The 12381-nt window shown below is 44.2% G+C and overlaps 1 protein-coding gene across 2 annotated transcripts in view; it reads left to right on the top strand.

Annotated features, from left to right (window-relative positions):
* The window catches only part of EPHA4 (EPH receptor A4), a 41164-nt gene that overhangs the window by 17862 nt on the left and 10921 nt on the right, over nt 1-12381 (top strand). For both annotated transcript variants that reach the window (XR_008351018.1, XM_053458731.1), the window contains exons 5-8: nt 3126-3461; nt 10010-10134; nt 10452-10611; nt 10780-10891. Coding sequence is in view for 1 of the 2 variants with exons in the window: in XM_053458731.1 (XP_053314706.1) it covers nt 3126-3461; nt 10010-10134; nt 10452-10611; nt 10780-10891 (733 nt within the window). In the remaining variant the exon portion in view is untranslated. The remainder of the gene's footprint in view (nt 1-3125; nt 3462-10009; nt 10135-10451; nt 10612-10779; nt 10892-12381) is intronic.

Here is a 12381-nt window from a genome sequence, read left to right as displayed (position 1 = left end):
TCGGCTAGCCTCTCGGGAGGGCCAAATTAATTGCAGGATCACTTGCCCTGCCCCACATACCGATGCTTCATACCCTCTTGGCTTACGAGATTACAGGGTCTGCTTTAACCATCGATCTAGAAAAATGTTGTCCATGATAGTATGGAAGTCCTGGGCTTGTGTGGTTTGTAATTAGCCAGTTAGAACGGTTAATAGTTTTCTTTTGGATATCTGGTGGAACAAAGAGTGCAGTTAAGCAGCAATTCTGGTGCAACTTGGTAAATGAGGACCAGTCACCGTAGCAACCACCGGAATGTGCTTTGTCAGTTTGCTCCAGAATTGTTCTTCATCCATACTTTATATTGTAATTGTTCTCACTTCCTATAGGCCTTTAATGTAATTTTATTTTTATGTATATTGGATGCGCTGTATTTTTGCATCATAAATTCAACATTAATCAATAGATTTTTTTCCTCAGATTCCGTATAGCTAACATTAAGGATGACAAGAATGTTTTTTATGATGTCATTTACTATGGCGGATACAATAAAGGGTATTTAAATAATTTAACTCAATATAGTAGGTTTCTTTGGAAGTATGTGGTCAGAGTCCGAGTAACCCCGGGTTACTGTCTTTCTGAGGAAGAAGTAGTTAAATAGCTGATTATGGAGGAAGTGTTTCTGATTGCAGGCGCTTCCATTTAGGGCCATTCTAGATTTCCTCTGCTGAGGACAATCCGACTCGGGCTGTCATATGAAGAGGAAAGGAGGGAGGGCAGAGATTCTGTTTTTACAACTGTCAGGAGCTGCCACTTTATTTATCAATCGCCGGCCACTTTCCTGCCTTTTCTTGGCATGCTTGAGAATGAAGACAGAAACTCTTCTCTGTCTGACACAGCTTACTGCCTGTTGCACCGAGAGATGAATAGTTCCGAGTCACCAACGTCTTAAACATTCATTTACCAGCCTGTAAATCTTTTTTTTTTTTTCCTTCTTCTAGATAGTTCAAAGTCTTTTTAACGACAGTTGTCGCGGGAGAAAGTACAGCCTGTTACAGGGAATAAAAAAATAAATAAAATAATAATAATAATATTAAAAAAAAAAATAAAATTCCCATTACGCCCAACCCACCTTTTGGTAATTGGACTGTAGTCTGCAAATTTAAATCAAATAATCACAGGCAACTGGAGGAATTCGGAATATTTACCCCCCCATTGGAAAAGGTTGATTGATTTATATACAAATAATCATCGGTTTAATTTGTAGACCCATCAGTATTTATGGGTGGTCGTAAATATACCGATCAATACGATTTAGTTGAATACCGCCTGTTACTTCAAATCACTCCCTTTAATTACAAGTCATCTCATAAGCTTGAGATCTCATAAGCTTGGCATCAAACTCATTATTTAGACGGAGAAATGAATTGCCATGTGCCTCGGGCTCCTGCTTACTGCTGGATAACAGACTATAGAGACGAGGGATAACTAAAAATAAAAAACTTCGTGCTCTGGAACCTTGTCTTTGTGTTCTCTTACAACTAATCCTGTATCGTGACACATACACACCCTCTCCAGTCCAAACTCGCCGGGGCTGACAAAGAGAAAACTGTAATTTAATGGGCTGTGTCAGAACCTCCCGAAGAAAAGCTCTCTGCTAAGCATAAATAGAATGCAACGTCGGGGCGGCCGGTAAACAAGACAATCAGCTAGTGGGATAGTAAAGGGACAGAGACGCGCTGAACAGTACCGCCATTCTCAATCAACGAGGACAGTGTGTCCAAGGTCATTTGGTGGGAATCGCAAGGTCAACTGAGGTCTTTGAGTGAATACCACACACTGGAAAATCAAGGGGAAGAGAAGATGCGAGGGCACAGGGAGCAGGTTTTAATGAACCAGAGCTACATTCTGCATAGTTAAATTGTATGATTATTTGCTGGTTAACGGCACCCGCTGTGAAATCATGTAATAGATGCTCTAGAACATTTTGTGGATGCAATACCCTTTTCAGCGAGGCAGAAGAGCCATCTCCCCTAGTTTCATTGAAAGACATAAACTGGCTTTGGTCTCATGTTCTTGGAACAAACAAGCAAGTTAAACAGTTAATAAAAGCCACAAAAAAAAAGCCCCGTACAGTGAAGGATACCAGTGAAGGATACCGCAGGAAATAAAACACTCCGGAGCTTGTCTATGGTGTTTTACTGCTTGTTCCAGCAGCCTGAACAGAACATACATTAATAGAACGCAGGTAGCCAAGAATCTGAAACCCCGACGGGGGAGAAGCCAAGCAAATGCAACACTAACATACACGCTAATTCCAAGTGCCTCTTCCTGTCTAATTAAATGGTATATAGTACAATGCGGCTACTCAGTGTGCGGACAGAGACGTTTCTGTGTAAATCTGTCAGGGCAGGTTTAAATATTCTTGGTTGGTGAAGAACAAAGATGCGAACGTCATATCAGCCACGTAGAGATGGATTGAAACCAACGTCTATTCTTCCTCTCTCTCTCTCGATCTCGCTGATAACGTCAGCATTTGATTTTGCATTCGCCTGTCTTCTCCTGGATGTACTTTTCAACTGTCTCCCTTCTATATTCCATCTCCATTCACACTGGGTGGGAGGGGGCGACTCTGACCCATCTTTCTCATCAGACCTGCCAGCATCTGCGTGCCTAGTTTTCCGCCTGACTGCCTCTGTGTTCAGAAGTTGCCTGGGCCTCGTCCCACATACCAATTACTGACTTCTTGCTTTCTGCAGATCTTGATTCAATGTGGCACATTTTCCCACGTGAAAGTGGACAGGGCCTTTTTGCAGAGGTGCTCCGTAGAGCCCCACGTGCCACTCAACAGAAAGCGTACGCTTTGAGTCAACTTTGCGCAGGTTGAGGGTGATGCTCCTTTGGGGCTGAACAACACACAGGTCATTTTATGGACCCGGTAACCTCATCCCATGTTATTTTTACAATGATATTGCTCATTCTGAATGAGAAGATGTCTTGCATCCTAATAAACTACTCTCAGCCTCCAATAACCCATTCTTTAATGGTCAGTCAGAACATGTCTACGTTGGTTAAGGTCACATATTGTTTTCTTGAGATTTTTTAACTCTCAGCAGTTACTGACAGCTACGTATTTTTACTTCCACAGGGCCCCCTTCGGCTCCCCAGAACCTGATTTCTAATGTCAATGAGACTTCCGTGAATTTGGAATGGAGTGCTCCCCAAAGCACAGGCGGAAGGAGCGATGTCACCTACAACGTTGTGTGCAAGAGGTGCGGTACGGACTTGACTCGCTGCCGGCCCTGCGGAAGTGGAATCCACTACTCACCGCAACAGAACGACTTACAAACCACCAAAGTCTCCATCACCGACTTGCAGGCCCACACCAACTACACCTTTGAGATCTGGGCCGTGAATGGAGTCTCCAAGCAGAACCCTAGCCAGGACCAGGCAGTCTCAGTTACAGTAACAACCAACCAAGCAGGTAAGATGTCCTAACGGGCAGAGAAATACATATCTGTGAAAACATGCTTTCCGAATTGTTCTTCCAAGGATTTTATTGTCATAGCCACATGGTGGATCCAAGAGAAGGCATCTGCTGTGAGATGCACGTGATACTCAACTACTAAGGCTGATTTAACTTTGCTTGTTGGAGTAGGGAGGCTGCTTGGGAACACAAAAACGTAACAATGCTGCCATCCCGCTGTCCCTCCATAAACAAACTTGGGAACTGGGACACTGGCATTGTTGCTAGTTTGATAATCATGTCTTGGGTGCGATAGCACTTTCTCCACCCCATCGTTTAATGGGAGTCTGATTGCTGTGTCACCATGGGAGGCCACTTTTCTTGTTCCTCCAGACAGTAAAGCAGCCAACAAGCCAGGCCATGTGAAAGTTTCTTGGCTCGTATGATTATTAATAATTTCCATGGCACAGCCTGATTTGAATATGCAAAACGTGTCTCATCATCTTGTTTATTGTCCGAAGCCAGAGGCTTCACCCATCAGGAGATACGTTCGGTTTGCTTGTTATTGTGACAGACTTTGAACGTGAGAATTGTGTCTGCAGCTGACAAGCGCCCTGCGGGAGATAGGGAAATCTAACAAAAAATATGGAGAAACACTCTCCCCCCTCCCCCCCGCTAATCTGTCCCACTGTAAATATACTAGAAGCCGCCAATTATGGTGGTATGATATGGGCACCCTGCGCACTAGCGGACATTAGCGGTATAATAATTGCTTAGGCTGATAAAATCAACTCACTGCGATCGTCGCATGAGAATAAAACCACTAGGATAGAACGTCAGTATGCGCATTCTTGGTCTACATGCGCCGGCGAGTATATATTGAGTATATCACCGGCACCGGTGGCATATAGATTATACATATACCTTTTGCTGTGATAAAAATAGGGGAAACCGGAATTGCTGGCAATTCGAAAAAAAAATAGGAAAAAATGCAATATTTATTAAGCTGTTAATTTCCACAAAGCAATTTTTGCACGTCTCAAATTGAAAGAGGGTCGGGATACATGTGCAAATAACGTAAGTGAAACCGCGTATCCGGATCACTATCGATCACCCGTGAAGTTTGAGAAAGAAAACCAGATGAGGACTGAAAAATAAAGGCTCTCTGTGTGGGTCGTGCATGGGGGAGGTCACTGCACTCACTAACCGCTTCTAGGGTCTGTTCCCCCCGCAAAGTGCTCGCCAGTCACTGCTTTGCCAACAGACATAAACAAAACAAAGATGGGATCAGTTACCCAAAAGAGTGGCTCTTGGCTCTTTCCTCCCCGTCGTATCGCAGCTCGCCGGACACAGGATACTCCAATTAGCAGCAGAAGTGTGTAAATAACCAGAACAAGGCTTTTCCCCGAGAGAGGTGACAGATAGTCCCGAGCAGCTGCTGGCCGTTCAAAGCAATACGGCAGCCTTTCCGGCCAAAACATCCCGGGGTATTTCTGCCTCTTAGATATGAGCTCGCCGGGCTGTATAGCGATGCGGACAATCTCACTTTACTCCCGCCTTAGCGCGATGTCTAATAAATTGGGACAAAAGTCTGCAAAAAACTGCTAAATCATTCCACCCCAGGCATGGGGCATTTCCTAGCACCTGCCCCTCTTAAAGGTGAAGTATGGTCACCTTACTGTAATAAAGCCCCGGTACAGTAAATCACTGCTAAACAGCTGCAATAAATCACCAATGTCAGCTGCCGGTTAAAGGGTTAATTAGCGTTTGGATATATTAGCACTTTATGTATAAATTAAGCAAACTCTGTTATTTCGGCCATCCAGCAGTAACGTAATAACACGTCTCCAGTATTTATGTACATTGTCCTCTACCTTTTCGCATGAATGGACTGGTTCCGTCACGTGCCTACTTTGTCAATGGTATATCTCTGATCCTGGGTGGTGCTGCTCGCCCCAAAGACTACTCCTTTAATTGGTCTGATTGCGTCAAAGCATCAGACAGATTTAACTCTTAGATCACCAGTGTGTTTGCATGATGGAGCAATCATTTACAACGCCTGCCCCGTATTATGGTTAAAGGGTTAAACTGCATGCCTGTAAACAAGCCTCATTTAACAATGACTTGGGATCGAATGGCATGTTAGCCGAATAGGATGGCATGGATTAGCTGGAACGTTAGCGATCTGTCTCTGTGATCAGTAAGCTCAGCGAATGTGCTTATGGCTACTGGGCTTTTTGTGGATTCATTGATTTCTCATCTCTACCCAATTGTGAAATATTAAGGAGACTCGAGGGAAACGGTTGGTTTTGGATGGCCTGGAGCCGCATGGTACAAGCCTGATCTATTCCCATAGTGAAGCATGTCGGTCTTGGCAGAGTCCCTCCTGCACCGGGAAGTCTTCACAATTCATAATAGAGCCTTTTGTAAAGTGAATCTTTCATCGGATGTTTGCATTTGGATAATTACATTTTTTTGATCAAACACAGCCTATGTAATGCTCTATTACATGACCTTCTTGGAGGAAAAGTTTTTTCCGCTGTGACAATAAAACCATCCCCAAAAGGCTCCTTTACCCGGAGACACTTGTATAATACGATATAACCTAGGACAGTCTACCTTTAAGAGCCAACTCTCCGGGAAGCTTAAATACCTACTTCCCTGCTTTGACACAGGTTAGAAGTCAGTTTTGTGGGTTACCGCAGCAGATGAAGAGTTAACGCTGACATGCCATAAGTACATTGCTCTGGAGATGGGATTGCGTGAGTTAAATAGGTATTTAGATGTTTTGCCGGCACAGCTGTAGGATTAATGGGACTCTCTGGCAGAATGCGGGTGTAATGAAGACGTATGCTCCTACTAATGATTCTAGATTATTTTGCGCTTTATGGAGAGGAATAGATTGCGGCCGGGCCGATGCCGCGCTTGGTGTTCACGCGTATGATCTTGAGTAAATCTCATCATTAGGGGATTGATTGTTTTTAACTTGGTACGACAGCGAGTGAAATTAAACCACAAGTGTTGGGTCCGGTAGTGTTACCTGCTGTGGGACCACTTAAGAGAAAGCGAAGTATTATGTGACGGCGGTTTGGACCCCCCAGTGGCAGCGCGTCTGTGGACTTGGCTGGCCCCAGCTGTCCCACTCGGTGAGAGGTCCGGTAAGAAGCCATCGGAGTAGCGCATTTCCAGCCCCGGCATGCAGTTTAGTGTTATACGAGCAGACTGCCCTTTTAAAAGGTTATTCCCACAGCTCTGCAATGATTGCAATGCAGCCCCGCAGTGAGTATTTTCTATAACAGCCCAGGGTCACTGGATCTGGCCGCTCTTCATCTCCTGCTCGCAAAACTAGATGCCATCACCCGGTCCACTTCTCCAAAATAAACTCTCCCAACATTGGTTCCTGATGCGAAATGTCCAAACCTTCTAGTTCCCCCACTAGCTTTAGTCTACAACTCCCAATACCCCCAGCAATTCTAACCCGGATCAGCTCTGATATAAGACATCTGGGATGCCTTAGGGGCCGCAGTTTTCATTGTATTACTTAACCCACTTGTAGCATCGAAGCAGCCTCCTGCTCTTTCTTCGCTTTCTTCCTCTCCCTCCCGTGAGACTGTCTGTTCTTCCGATGCCGCATGATTGATTGGAGAGGCAAAGAGAGCCCGGGCCTGATGTTTGAGTAATGTTAAGAAATCAGGAGGACACAAGACTAATGAAACACACAGACAGGGCTTGTGTTTTGCCGAGATGATGGATTGCACTTGTGTATGTTTTCCTGTCCGCCATTTAAGTCTCATTTAATAACTTTTTCCAAGCGCCGGAGTGCAATGTGTTACTGTTTACTAGTCATTAAGTAACTAATTGCTCTTTAACAGTTCAACTTTGAAATAATCCAATTTGGACACATTTCACCCAAGTTCTAGATGTGGATTACATAGTAGCGGTAACTTTTTCTTGTTACGGAAAACTATAGATTATCACTCTTTTTTAATTCAAGTATCCAAATCAAGTGTATGCCTTGCGTTGTTCGTTTTGCTTACCGTTGGTCCCTGACTTCCCCACTGACCAGCCATTCCATGCATTCACTACTACTTAGCAGAGAAGGAGTTAAATGCGTTCCAGTATGGGAATAAGTGAGAATGGGTGGAATGTGGTGGGGTGAGGCAAGTAAAACCCCTGATTAAAGCGATCCAGGAACAGACATGTGAATACATTAGCAAAGACAACAAATCCACAGCAAGGTGGCCGCAGATGTCGGTGACGGTGTTTAGCGCTAGACTGTTTTATTCTAGAATAATGAGGAAACCTTAGCGTGGCTGAACCTGGTTTTCACCTGAATTAAAAATCTACGCCTCATTAAAGCTGGGAAATTCCACAGATTGCAGAGGGTAGTTTATACTTTCAAACAAAGGGGTTTATTCACTAAGGCAGGAGAATTGTTTGGCGTAGCCTTTCTTGCAGGAGAAGCTATCCAGGGAAAGTCGGCCATAATACATAGTTCAGTCTTTACTGAATAAACCCACACGTGTCTTCAGTATATCATGTGTACCCTTTTCATTTTTTGCTGGTAAAGGGGGTACCGGTTGCGCATGGGGACCTTTATGGATCTGCGCATGGAGACCTTTATGGATCTGCGCATGGAGACCTTTATGGATTCCTTTCTCGAGGACTTGAGCTGATTAAAAAGGGCCATCGCACGTATGCAGTTTATAAAATTAGCCAATTTGGAAGTTAGGAGGACCGATTCATTTGTCGCGCTTGCTTGGGTTGAAGTAGCCGGGCATTGCGCAGGCTTGAATAGCCAGGTCGGGTTTCAGCCCTGGACACAAAGCGCTATTTCTCTTGTAATTGTGTGGAGGCCTGAGCCCTTTAATTGCAGCTGCTTAATTCCTCGTCTGGATTCATCGTCCTTGTTTGAGGCGTTTAGTGCTTGGCCTGGGTCTGTTCTCCTGACTCAGGAAACACGTTTTATGACGCCTCGGAGGAGGGGAAGAGGCATTTGGGAGCAGGTTCTGCACCGCCAGAAGGAGTACCAGGCAGCATATGGATAGTACCAGTAAAACCAGTGCTGGGTGTTTAATGGCCATGCTTGGAGGAAGTGAACATCAGAGCTCAACGTGTTCACAGCTTTGAACTGCTTTTTATACGGTTTGTCACACCACAGACCTCGTCTTGGAGAATAGCCTCCATAAAAGCCAACAACCAGAGCCCCGAACCTTCAAAAGCTCCAGGCTATTGCCACGTCCAGAAAACTTTTATCTGCACCTGGAAATTAGCTTTTAGATGCCGTCTTTGAAGCCATTTCGCTGGTGTTTGTTACATTTCTGTTTCTGGATGAAAGGTCACAAGTCCCACTTGGTCCTCTAGTCTTCTTCTACTCCTTTGATGGCTGCTCTGTTCCCTTCTTACCCGTGGGGCAGTAGAATTGCCACCTTTTCTTTAAGAAGTAATATTCACCTGTGTCCGTCTTTTATTACTCCATGGGGAGAACCTCTTTTCTTCATCATCATTTGCTTGTTGGAAGATGGCGGCCCTCCCAAACTGAGGTCACTTGGGCGAAGTCGCTGGATTAGGCCTTATCCTGAAATGAAATAGGACAGCGTTTTGGCAGATGAATCAGGGCTTGTGTCACCTGCTTCCACAATGGACTAGTCCCTTACCCTGTTTTTTTTAATAAATTTTACAGGTTACTTTAACGTCATTACATATATATGTTATTTTACTATCAGGCGTTTCCTCATAGTAAACTTGAGGTTTTTTTGCAGGAGCAAATAAAAATAGGCACGTGCGTATTTCCCAAACCCCCTTTTGTGCCAGAGGGAGGGCAGCGAATTGCATTCTTGTGCCAAAAAGTTAATATAACTTGACTGGTGTTAGAGCGCACTATTTATATTATTTTTATATTTTATAAAGAGAAATGTGGAAGGCTTCCATTGTGCTGTTCTATGGCAGCGCAGGATCTTGTGACAAACGTTTTATGAGAAGTAAGGCTTTGTATAATGACATTGGGATTCTACCTCCCTGCCTTTTAGTTTAATGCAGTTCCATGCACGACTTGCCTGCTGGCGGCTAACTGCGAGGTCATGAAGATGAACTCCTGTGTCATCAGGGTCATGTGTCCCTATCAGTATCCTAGACGTATCAAGAATCTTTCGTGGTCTACACAACCTACTGGAAGTGAAGGTCAGGCAGTATATGATACTTTAAGGCTTTTCAGAAACTAGAAAGGGCTATCCGAACACAGCGTTGTATTGTCGTTGTTGCTCAAGGCATCGCGATACAATGGAGAATGATATTAATCCTCAGCCTTCCAGCTTTTGGGCGACAAATCCGATCATTCTTGTTAAGCCCCTGGCCAGGGCATCCTGTGTCCTCCTAGAGAAGTGAAGGTCTAGAGATGTCTTTCTGGAGTGTAGGAACTGCATTCTCATCCTGATCACCAGAGCACGTTTTACACATCACTTTCTTAGGCATAAAGTTGCTTTTATGGAATATTGGTTTACCCTGTTTTGCATAATGTTTGCCAGCGGTGGAAAGAATGGGCTAACTTGCTGTTGTCTCCTTTCCAGCTCCTTCAACCGTAGCTCAGATTCAGCCCAAAGAGATAACCAGGCACAGTGTGTCCTTATCCTGGCCAGAACCAGAACGGGCCAACGGAGTCATCCTGGAATATGAAGTCAAGTATTACGAGAAGGTAACCGTATTAACCATTTCCCCTCTGAACAATAATATAGCGTGTGGCCCAATACATCTAGAAGGTCCGGTCTATGGCCTGCCAGGAACTGTGTAGCTGGATGTGTTTCTGGATTGAACCGTCTATTCTATTTTTGACACCAACTCACGACTCTTTAAACCTTAGCGGGATATTTTTAGCAGAAAGGGAGACAAGAATTTCAAACGACTAGTAAACAATAGAACTGGCAGAACCCAGAGGCACGTTATATATTGTTTAATAGCAGAACGGGGAAAAATTGCGGGAAGTGACCTCCCTTCTTTTTTGTTAACAAACAGGATCAAAACGATCGCAGCTACCGAATTGTGAAGACGGCCGCGCGCAACGCAGATATCAAAGGCCTTAATCCTCTTACAGCCTACGTGTTCCACGTCCGCGCTCGGACCGCTGCTGGATATGGAGAGTTTAGCGGACCGTTTGAGTTCACCACAAATACAGGTAAGATCCCCTATGCATCCTGGGAGTTGTAGTTCAGCGACTATAGCGCTACTACAGAATGGCTAACGTTATTTGATGGCATGGGCAGGCTAGACTGTCATGTATGCTATAAAACAGATTTTAGTGCAGAATTATAATATATATTTTTTTTCCCTTGGATATTTTTAGTTCCATCCCCGATGATCGGTGAAGGCGCCAACCCCACTGTTCTCTTGGTCTCCGTGGCGGGCAGCATTGTCCTTTTGGTCATTCTTATCGCGGCCTTTGTCATCAGCAGAAGGTATGGGGCAGCCCGCAGAGATTCAGCCTTTTTAAAATTCAATTTCCTCTAAAAGAAATGTTTTTAAATGATTCATGTGCTGCTGTTTTTGAAAAATATATAACATCGTCGCGTAAATATTAACTTTTTAAAGAGAAAAACACATGGACAATTGTACTTGTTAACAGATCTCTGGCACGCAAGCAGTTAAAGTGTATGGCACAAAGCTATTTTTATGAAATCAGAACAAATAATTTGTAGTTATTCCAGTTCCAATTAAACGGTGCAAGTAAAGCAAAAAAAAAACACAAAACAAAAAAAAATCAGGATAATTGGGGATTTAGCAACAACGCCATAATATTCTAATCTGCTCACAAACTGGTTAGACCAGAAGGCTGCTTTTTCTTAAAGAAATATGCCTAACTTTTTTTGGAGAGGGAATGTAAGAATTTTCCGAGATCAGCCGGCTATTTTTAGGCTGCCTAGAATGTATTTTTTTTTTTTTAGCTACTTGTACCTGCCCCCCCACCTTCCTCTCTAGGGGTGGAATTTGTGAACCTGAAACAATGGAGCATTCTCTGATTAGCATCTAAACATAGCTTTCACATTACAAGCCCCTACTAAGAGCTTTGATCTCCCCAGCAGGGGTACAACAGCAGCCTGCCTTATCCCCACGCTGCCTGCCGATGCCTGCCGCGGGGGTCCCACTTCACATGGAAATCTACTCATTCCTGGGCTCCTTTTTTAAAGCCTATCGAGCAGCGAGAAGGCTTATCACAGGGCACTGCGTTGGCAGACAGGAGCTGTGTTTCTGTATAGAGCCTGTGTCGGCCGTAAGGAGTCTTAGGAATTATTTTATGTCCTTGTCTCATTTAGCGTTTACATAGAAACATAGAATTTGACAGCAGCTAAGAACTGCAGTTTCCGGCCTGTATATTATTAGCTGGCTGAGCATGCTGTGAGTGGTAGTCCACTGCAGCTGGACTCTAAAACTCTGTTTAGTCTCCTTTTTGTGCCCTGTAGCGTTCCTTATTCATGCGGTATCGGTATACAGGAAAAAGCCCGTGGAAGCATTAGCTAGGACCTTGCGCCCTACGTGACATTTTATATCTATAGAATACAATGGCTGCACGTAGCAGGACACCTTATTCATCATATTGTAAGAGGAGTCCGGGAGGGCATCATGATCCTTCCTCAGCAACAAAAGCCTGGACTGGATCAGGTCGATAAAGGGCAAGCGGTGATCGGCCCTTGACGGATCACTTTTGTTGCAAATGAAACGTTGACCCCTCGGACTTTCATTGATTCTTGTTTAGCGTCGGCCATAAAGCTGTCACCAGGAGCGCAGCCAGGTAGCTGACAAGCTCCTAATGCCAATCCAAACAGCCCTTCACACACAGGGGGTACCATAATTCTAATATTACACACATATATATATATGACTAGATAATAATTTTAATAGAAATATGTTGCATTAGTAATCAGTAACGTTAATCATTCTCTTTTTGTTG

The sequence above is a fragment of the Spea bombifrons genome, chromosome 3 (genome assembly GCF_027358695.1).
Source record: "Spea bombifrons isolate aSpeBom1 chromosome 3, aSpeBom1.2.pri, whole genome shotgun sequence".
NCBI classification, from domain to species: Eukaryota; Metazoa; Chordata; class Amphibia; order Anura; family Pelobatidae; genus Spea; species Spea bombifrons.
This window is presented reverse-complemented; position numbering and strand designations above follow the sequence as displayed.